The sequence below is a fragment of the Bos indicus x Bos taurus genome, chromosome 18, assembly GCF_003369695.1.
Source record: "Bos indicus x Bos taurus breed Angus x Brahman F1 hybrid chromosome 18, Bos_hybrid_MaternalHap_v2.0, whole genome shotgun sequence".
NCBI classification, from domain to species: domain Eukaryota; kingdom Metazoa; phylum Chordata; class Mammalia; order Artiodactyla; family Bovidae; genus Bos; species Bos indicus x Bos taurus.
In genome coordinates, this window is record NC_040093.1 from 50,779,539 (window position 1) to 50,788,986 (window position 9,448).

At 40.7% G+C, this 9,448-nt stretch overlaps 1 protein-coding gene across 3 annotated transcripts; it reads right to left on the reverse strand.

The window, feature by feature from the left end:
* Nucleotides 1-710: 710 nt before the first annotated feature.
* Nucleotides 711-9,447, reverse strand: ORC6 (origin recognition complex subunit 6). Of its 3 annotated transcripts, none has more exons than XM_027513710.1 (7): nt 8,936-9,447; nt 7,578-7,707; nt 5,832-5,995; nt 5,524-5,613; nt 4,159-4,271; nt 3,634-3,702; nt 711-1,271 (listed from the first exon to the last, which is right to left on the reverse strand). In XM_027513710.1, the coding sequence occupies exons 1-7, from the start codon at nt 8,998-9,000 to the stop codon at nt 1,144-1,146; spliced, it is 759 nt and encodes a 252-aa protein (XP_027369511.1). In that variant the 5' UTR covers nt 9,001-9,447; the 3' UTR covers nt 711-1,143. The 3 variants fall into 3 exon arrangements, with proteins under 3 accessions (XP_027369511.1, XP_027369514.1, XP_027369513.1); XM_027513713.1 differs by having other exon boundaries at nt 7,578-7,848; nt 8,936-9,301; XM_027513712.1 differs by having other exon boundaries at nt 7,578-8,001; nt 8,936-9,301.
* Between the last annotated feature and the right edge of the window lies 1 nt (nt 9,448).

The window sequence follows — 9,448 nt, forward strand, 5'->3', positions numbered from 1 at the left end:
CTGTACGTTACATCCCCATGACTTATTTATAACACATAGTTTGTACCTTTCAATCTCCCTCATCTATTTCACTCATTCTCTCGACCCTCCTCCCCTCTGGCAACCACCGATTTGTTCTCTTTATCCAAGTCTGTTTCTGTTTGTTTTTAGATTCCACATGTGAGATCATATGGTATTTTTCTTTCTCTGACTTACTTAGTTTAACACTCTCTAGGCCCATCCATGTTGTCACACCCTGGTTTGTTTCTTAATTTTTTAATATGATGTTAATATATAATTATGTGAGACCTCTACAAGTATTTCTATATTTTAATACTTACTAAATACTTTTACCAGGAGCTGCACTAAATGCTCCCGCCAGGCTCCTCTGTCCGTGGGATTCTCCAGGCAAGAATACTGGAGTGGATTACCATTTCCTTCTCCAGGGGATCTTCCTGACCCAGGGATCGAACCTGCATTGCAGGCAGATTCTTTACCATCTGGGCTATAGGGATAACTGGATGAAGGATAAAGAAGCTAATTAACTTGTTCAAGGTTTCCCAGGTGATAAGAGCTAAGCAGGGTTTTAAACCCAGAAAGCCTGATTCAAGAGTTTGTGCTCTGGGGAGCAGTATGGTTCAGTTCAGCAACCTGGGTCTTTTTTCCCATTAGAGAAGACAGCTTTTGGCATCACAAGAATTCTCCCAAACTGATAATAAGTACACTTTGAATGCATATAAAAATAATATTTATTAACTTAAGATTGTACCATATATGGATTTATTCAAACCAAGAGATTTACACAAAAACTTAAGTAAAATCTTTAGACTCCATTCAGCCTGAATTTCATATTATGGATAGGGCAGAAGACTGTCTTTTGCTTAAAACAAAACACAACAAAAAAGGAAAATGGCTTCAATTACATTTTGCAGAGTGCAGACCTGTGAGGAGCCAAGGCTGAGTCAACCAGGCACTGTGGCGGATCTAATGAATTTGCTGCCCATTATCAGAGCCATCCTGCTCAGCCCCAAGGCTGGCTTCTTTGCCGTTAAGAATAGGATCTTTGTTTTAAAAGTTTACACAAATTTCCAAAGTCCTCACATTTCCCTTGAGGTGGCAGAAGCACTGCTGGTTTGCAGAACAAGTTAGTCTGGAAGCCTAAAATCACTGTGTTGCAGCCTTCTGTGCTCTGGCAGCATTTTCCAAAATGTTCCTTTTCCATTCTTCATAATCTTGTGTCAGATCTTCATCTTTTTGCGGTTTAGGTAGGGTCTCTACTACATTCTCTATTTCTACGAGAGAAAAAAATTTTTTTTAATGTTTCAAAATCCTTATGTTATAAATGAGTAAGAAAGAAGTGAGCTTATTTACTTTAAAATGTCTATCTTAATTAAGGTAACAGAGAATAAGATACCAAGATGAAAAATGGAAACAGACGTTAACACGTCGGTTTTTCACTCTCCCTTATACTCCAAGCACTTCAAGACTTCTTGATGATAGTTAACATTTATCAAGCCTTGAACCGAGCACTTCAATTGTATTATCTCATTCAGTCTTCACCACAATTCTATCAAACAGGTGCTAACATTAATCATATTTTATAGACTAGGAAATTGGCATTGACAGAAATTGTCACTTTCCTAAAACTGCACAGCCAGTAGGTGATAAAGCAGGATTTGAACCTAAACAGTTTGTCTTCAGATGTATTCTTTTTCTTCTATTTTTTAAATTTAAATATTAAGAAAAAACTTTCTACAGTGTTGTGTCGATTTCTGCCATACAACAATGCAAATCAGTCATAATTATACATACATTCCCTCCCTTCCCTAGGCTCCCTCCCCTCCCCGCATCCCATCCCTCCAGGTCATCACAGAACACCAGACCGGGCTTCCTGTGCTACACAACTTCTTACCAGCTACCCATCTTACACCTGATAGTGTATATATGTTGATGTTACTTTCTCCATTCATCCTACTCTCTCCCTCCCTGACTGTGTCCTCTACATCTGGGTCTCCAATCCTTCCCTGCAAGGCTCATCAATATCATATTTCTAGATTCCGCATATATGCTTTAAAATGGCATCACCAACTTGATGGACTTGAGTTTGAGTAAGCTCCAGGAATTGGTGATGGGCAGGGAAGCCTGGCGTGCTGCAGTCCATGGGGTCACGAAGAGTCAGACATGACTGAGTGACTGAACTGATACTATATTTGTTTTTCTCTGACTTACTTCACTCTGTATAACAGGCTCTAGGTTCATCCACCTCACAAGTGACTCAGATGTGTTCTTTCTTATGGCTGAGTAATATTCCATTGTATGTATATATGTGTGTGTGTATATATATATATACACACACACCACATCTTCTTTATTTTGTTTTTTTGTTTTTTTTTACAACACATCTTTATTCATCTGTCGATGGACATCTAAGTTGCTTCCCTGTCCTAGCTATGGTAAACAACGCTGCTATGAACACTGGGGTACATGTGCCTTTTTCAATTATGGTTTTCTCAGGGTATATGCCCAGTAGTGGGGCTGCTGGGTCATGTGGGAGATTTATTCCTAGCTTTTTAAGGAATCGCCATACTATTCTCCATAATGGTTGTATCAGTTTACATCCCCAACAGTGTAGAAGGGTTCCCTTTTCTCCACACCCATTCTACCATTTATTGTTTGTAGATTTTTCGATGATAGCCATTCTGACTAGCAGGAGATGATACCTCATTGAAGTTTTGATTCCCTGGTGGCTCAGATGGTAAAGAATCTGCCTACAAAGTGGGAGACCTGGCTTCGATCCCTGGGTTGAGAAGATCCCCTGGAGGAGGAAATGGCAACTCACTCCAGTATTCTTGCCTGGAGAATCCCATGGACAGAGGAGACTGGTAGGCTACAGTCCCTGGGGTCAAACAGAGTTGGACACAACGGAGCAACTAACACTTTCTTTCTTCTAATAATTAGTGACATTGAGCATCTTTTCATGTGTTTATTGGCCATCAGATATAGTCTTAATTACACAGTACTTGTGTAAACTACTGCTTGGAAAACTGGTATTATCAATGATTAACTGACAGGATTTAGCTAAAATCTGACTCTTTTATTTTTAAATGAAGTATAGTTGATTTACAATGTTGGGACAGTTTCTGGTGTACAAAGAAGTGATTCAGTTACACACACACACATACATACATATATACACTTTTCCACATTCTTTTCCATTATGGTTTATCACAGGACACTGAATATAGTTCCCTGCTATACCTGCTATACATTAGGACCTTGTTGTTTATCCATCCTTTATATATAGTTTGCATCTGATAGTCACAAACTCCCAATCCAACCCTCTCCTGCACCCCTTTCCCCTTGGCAACCACAAGTCTGTTCTCTGTGTCTGTGAGTCTGTCTGTTTCATAAACAAATTCATTTGTGTCATATTTTAGACTCCATCTATACGGGATATCATTGGTATTTGTCTTTCTCTGGCTTATTTTGTTTAGTACGATATTTCTAGGTCCATCCATGTTGCTGCAAATTAGAATCTGACTCTTGTTAAGGCAAGCTGCTACAGCAGCAAAGGGCCATTCACTGCATTAAATCCACTGTACACTAATCCTGTTGTACAAATTTCAATTTTCATCTAGTATTAACATGCCTCACCCTTTGCTGAAGGTTCAATCACTGTCTTCTTTTTCTTCTGTGGTGGAGTAACTGAATCTCCAGCTTCTCCTTTAGGGGGAAAAAAACAAACAAATATATATATATATATATATATCATCTGAGTTCACTTTTCTCCTATTTTTAATTTCAGTTTTGGGGTGTATTTTGGATCAGAAATAAAAATTAGATATTGCAAATGGCCAAATACTAGGATAAGGAGAAGGGAAATTATCTTGCCTTCTCTTTTCTTTGGCTTTTCTTGTCAGACTTCAAAAGGGAGAATCTACTCCCTAAGCATGAATTTATGGAATTACAGCATTTATTGTTGTTTTTAATTATTAAGCTATTTATTTGAAAACAAACTAGTTTTGTTACTGAAAATAAACAGTAATTTTCTTACTAAAAATTGATCTCATCTATAGTAAATAGAAAGGAGCTAGTTTACAAGTTTGAAAATATTTAACTTTTACCAGAGGTTTACATTTTCAAGTGACACATTCTTGAAACATGGAATGAATAACTCACTGTCGATCTGCTGCCCAATCTTTTCTAACTGTTTACAGAGTCGATCAAATATGGCCTTTTTTACTCCAGATGTGGCTGCCATTTTATTTCTGTCCACCTTTAGCTTTAGAATCCTACAAAAGAATTTGATAAATTGCTGTTCTTAAGATCAGTACTGTTATCTTTTTTGGCCAACCAGTTATCAACTTATTTCCTTTCCACTCAGGCTTTATGAAGAGCTCCCAACTGTTTAATTTTCCCTTTACTTCACACACATATCATTAGCTAAAAATCATGTAAACTTACCTTTTAAAGCTATTTATTTAGTTATTCATTGTACTGTGAGAATTAAAATATATACGTTATCTGTTATGTAACAAACAGGACACATGAAAGACATCTACTGTAGTGCTTCATGCCTCATAGAACTCTTTCTAGTAAATCTCAGATATTAACTAATTTGCTGAGTGTCAATTACAGCATGTTAAAATATTTAATTCACTTTAACACAAGATGCTTATGTTTATGCTACTACAAGAATATAAATCACTCTCACCTCCAAAAACTTCCTCCCTAATAACAATTCACAACAACCACTAATGAAAAATACAAAGTAAGCTTCTTATTTCAGATAACAGACCTACTTGAATCTTTTTTTGCTCAGTGAAACCTGGTTTCAAAAGTAAGGCTGTCCATACTGTTTTCTATAATAGCTATGTTCCTTCCATATAGTTTTATTGAATTAAAGGGCATTTTCTATTAAGGCCAATTAATCACTAATTGTAGCTAATGGAGCCAAACCCATCCTTCCATGGGATTCTCCAGGCAAGAGTACTGGAGTGGGGTGCCACTGCCTTCTCCGCAGTAAAAAACCTATTGTCTACCAGCCAACTAATTTTGTTTTCTGAGGAGTTTTCTAGCAAGATAAAACAAGACAACTTTAGATGAAGATAGCAATTACCAATATTTCCAGGGTAACATTTCACAGTCAGTATACATATAGATAACCCCAAAATTCAAATTAAGAATTTATTACTGAATTGTTTTATAAATTACTTGAAAAAGAGTTGTAATCAATACTTCAAAAATGTGACTGGAAAAATCACAACTAAATGCTATTTTAATGACAGATTTCATGATTTATAAAAGGCAGACTCTGAAATCAGATTACCCAGCTTATACATATTGGCAAGTAGCCTTCGGGCAACACTAATTCCTAGCTGTCAGATCTGTTGTGGGATAAACTGAGACTCGGGTCCCTTGGCCACTATTGTTATTTAGGAAAATATGCTTTGAGTTGAAATCAACTAATTAGAAGTATTCTTTGGGAATGAGAAATTTACTTATAAATTATAGACTTTCCTGAATGGTAAAAGGAACACTTACTTGCAAGCTGAGAGCAGGGCAGCAGTGGTGAAGAGCGGCCTAGATAAGTCAAGATCCACTTGCTGTGTTTGTGGAAGACTGGACTCATAGCTAAGTAAAAGCAGTGTTCACAGAGTTATTTGTTAGAAAATATTGTTTCAAAGGGACTGAAAATGCAAATACGAGCTCATAAATGTGTCACTTTAAATGTAAAAGAAATACATTCTGTCACTTCAGCATGTTAATTATTTTTTAAACTGAAAATTACCAGGACATTGGATACTTTCACTTTATGCATTAGTACTGAGTTTTAATTATATGCCTCATACCTTTGCAGTATCTTTGAAGCCAAGTTCACTGCTTCTGTGCAGCTAAACTGTACTGCTAGGTCTCTTATTCCAATATTTGAGTTCAGGCCCAATAAACACTCAAAAGATTTAAGACAACTCTGATACATCTTCTTGTTCAAGCCAGAAAGTTTAATTAAGTAAGCCTTTGAAAGGAAAAGAAATGAATCATAAAAATCATAAGTGCTCTATATCAATACCTTTAACACTTGTTTAATAAGTCAACTTTTCAAAATTAACTATTTCTGTGGCAAGTCACTCTACCTAAAGGTTTAGCTTCATTTACTCAAAAATCAGTAAGCATGTCAGGCAAGTTAACTACTGCTTGCAATAAGCTCATACCTACAGAAAGGCAGTCATGTCACACGTGTGTGCAGATAATTTAAAATACAACATAGCGCTACCAATGCCGAGCTGTGAACTAAAAAGTGTGTGTGTGCGCATGCATGCATGTGTGCACGCTCAGCTGTGTCTGACTCTTTGAGGTCCCATGGACTGTAACCAGGTCCATGGACTGCCAGGTTCCTCTGCCCATGTAATTTTCCAGGCGAGGATACTAGACTAGGGTACCATTTTCTACTCCAGGGAATCTTCCCAACCCAGGGAGAGAACCCGTGTCTCTTGTGTGCCCTGCATTGGCAGGTGGATTCTTTACCACTAGTGCCATGTGGGAAGTCCATGAATTAAAAAACATAGAAGATGTATATATGGTTACTTATTTTAACAAAGGTGCCAATTTGTAATCCATCGGAAAAACGAAGGAGGGAAGTAGTGGGAATGGCGTGGGGAGGGTGAGTGTGTGCAAAAGGGACAGGAGACAGAGACTGGGAGAGAAACAGGAGGGACAACAACTGAGGGACACTGACTCTGCCTGGGGAAGAAAAGCTTAATGAAATGTGACAGCAAAGTGAGGTCATTGTAAGACAAACAAACAGGAGCCTGCAAGAAGAGCATCCCAGGTTTAAAAAAAAAAAAAAGCAGTGCATTTACAAAGTCAGTCATTAAGGTGCATGGTCTGTTAAGTGAATACTGTAGCTTGAAGTTAGCAGGGATCAAGAGAGGCTGGAGAGTTTGATGGTAATGGGGAGCCAACCCACTGGAAGCCAATGGTGTTTACAATGCCACCATTTTATCAGTGTAGCATTATGTGATAGGCACTGTGTTAAGAGTGCTACATATAGTACATTGTGTTTCTTCCTTACAATTATCCAGTGAAATGGATACCTCTTATCCCACTTGATAGATGAGGAAACAAGAGACATAGAACTAGTAACTGGTGGTGCTGAGATCTGGTCTCAACATGTGAGTCTTGTCATAGCTTGGCTCTCAACCACTGTGACATTGGAAGAAAAATAATACAGTGGTTTTAAAGTATGTGATTTAGGAGGATGATGCTAGTGGCAATTTGATAGATGGGTTTGTATAAGGAAAGAAGTGCTCAGGGAAAGTACGTAGTAAAGAGATCGTTGCAAAAAAGTTTTTTTCTCCAACTTTTCAAAATGGTTCTAAACTTCATCTAGAATAACATATTCTAGATGAAAATCCTATAACAGAGTTGTGAAAGGGGCTAGTATAACCAGAGATGAAAACATATGATTAGGGAAAACTAATACAATATTTTAAAGTTTAAAAATAAAATAAAATTTAAAAAAAAAAAAAAAAAGAAAACATATGATTAAACTTCAGTGCCACACCAGATAATTCAGACATTCAGTGGGACCTACTTACCCTGTCCAAGGGGCACTTCATGCAGGAAGCTGCAAGGTCCAGGCACATGACTGCATTGCTGGTTTCTGTGGTTCGTGCAGACAGGCCAACACACTTCACACGGGACAGTCGCAAGTACTCCTCCGCTTTCCTGAGCAACACATTCACTAAAACTCTTTCTTTTTCAGAAGGTTGCCCAGTACTTCGGTAAGCAATAAATTCAGCCTGGTGGACTTCATTCTGACCCTAACTCTTATGCACGTTGATTTGGGGCTGGGAATGAACTCACATCCTTTGAGAGAGGACAGGGTTCTACAAGTCAGAACAAACCCCCTGACTCCAAACATCACTGTGCTCCAATCCTTTCAGGAAGAAATAACTTCTTGAAATCCTCCAAAAAATGCCAACCCTTCTTTCAGCCTTCCATTACTGGAACAAGCATGAACTACGACAAGACAGAGGCAGGCAGGTGAGACCAGGGTTCCTCCTTCCTTTAAATCAGTGGTTCTCAAACTTTACTGTACATGACAGTCACCTTGGAGCGTGTGAAAACAAGCCCCAAGTTTCTGATCGGTAGGTCTAGAGTGGGGCCCAAGAATGTGCATTTCTACCAAGTGACAAGAAAATATTGATGCTGCTGGTCCAGGGACTACACTTTGAGAACCACTGTTCCAAATGATTAAGAGTGCAGAAGGCCATACTTCCTGTCTTTTAAGAAGTGCTCCTTCCCTTCCCTCAACTAATCCATAGCCCAGACACCCGGCCTAGCCCTGCCTTCCAGAGTTAAGTCCTGCACTCCACAGTTTAAAGTATTTAGAAATACTTTATTTCTAACCCTGGATCTTGCAAAGGCCCTTCCCATCTCCGGGCTTTTGTACAGTTTGCTGCGCCAGGTCGGGCCCTCTTCCCACATCTTGCCGTGGCTGGCAGCTTCTATCAATCGAGTCAGCGCAAACAGCAACCCCTCCGAGGCTTTCTGGAAAGTTTTTTTGTTTGTTTAAATTAAAAGCAGGCACAGGCCACGCTCCGCCCCACCCGCGGCGGCTCCGCACACCCATCCTATTTCGTTTCCCGCCTGTCGTGGCCACCAGATACTGCCCTCCTTGGGGTCTGTATCCCATCTGCCTCTGCCGTAAACGCACTCTCAGTAAGTTTCAGGGAAACGACCCAAGTTCTCCGCCTCTCTCCCTTTTCCACCACCGTGCATCTCACAGTGCTAGCTGGTCCCAGGGGCCCCTCGCCCCTCCGGCCCGCTCACAGAGCCTATTGCCGGTAGGATTTTCTTGATGTAGAGCCTAAATCCTGCCTTGCGCGGGAAAAGCATGGGGCCCCATTTGAGGAGGGCGCAGGGCTACTGGGGCGTGCGCAGCCTGACTCACCTCAGCACCTCCTGCTCGGCGATGCCCAGGCGCGGGGCTAAACGCCTAATCAGACCAGACTCCATGGCGCGGACTAGGACGACACCCACAGCTGAGACCAAACGAAACCCGCGCACAGACGCTGCGCTCGCCAGTTACGGCTGGGCTGCCCCCCTCCACCGCTGCATCTGGATTGGTTGGGACTAGAAGTTACGGCTGCCCCGCAAACCAATCCTGGCCATCCTTCTGCGCGTGCGCGCTGCGAGTACACACGTCAAGGCAAAAAGTGAATGTGCGGGGGTAGTTCCCACTCATTCCATTTCTCCCTTCTAGAGAGACTGTAACACTGCCTTTCTCTCCGGGTGCCCCTTCCTGCCGCCGAGAGCTTCCCCGCTACTCCGCACTGCCCCGCCCTCTCACACACTGTGGAGAGATTGGCTGGCGCCTAGGTCCGTCAGTCCACCGTGAAGTGACAGGGACCAATAAATACGCGGGAGTTGGGGGACCAATCGAGGAGCCGTCTGCTGGGTCCGA

What these genes read in the sequence shown, in the direction of transcription:
- ORC6 (XM_027513710.1), bottom strand. Translation starts at nt 9,000, where the DNA reads ATGGAGTCTGGTCTGATTAGGCGTTTAGCCCCGCGCCTGGGCATCGCC. An exon ending in GCCGAGCAGGAGGTGCTGAG is followed by an intron (nt 7,708 to 8,935) that starts GTGAGTCAGGCT and finishes TGTGTTGCTCAG; the next exon opens with GAAAGCGGAGGAGTACTTGC. An exon ending in GCTTCAAAGATACTGCAAAG is followed by an intron (nt 5,614 to 5,831) that starts GTATGAGGCATA and finishes GCTTTTACTTAG; the next exon opens with CTATGAGTCCAGTCTTCCAC.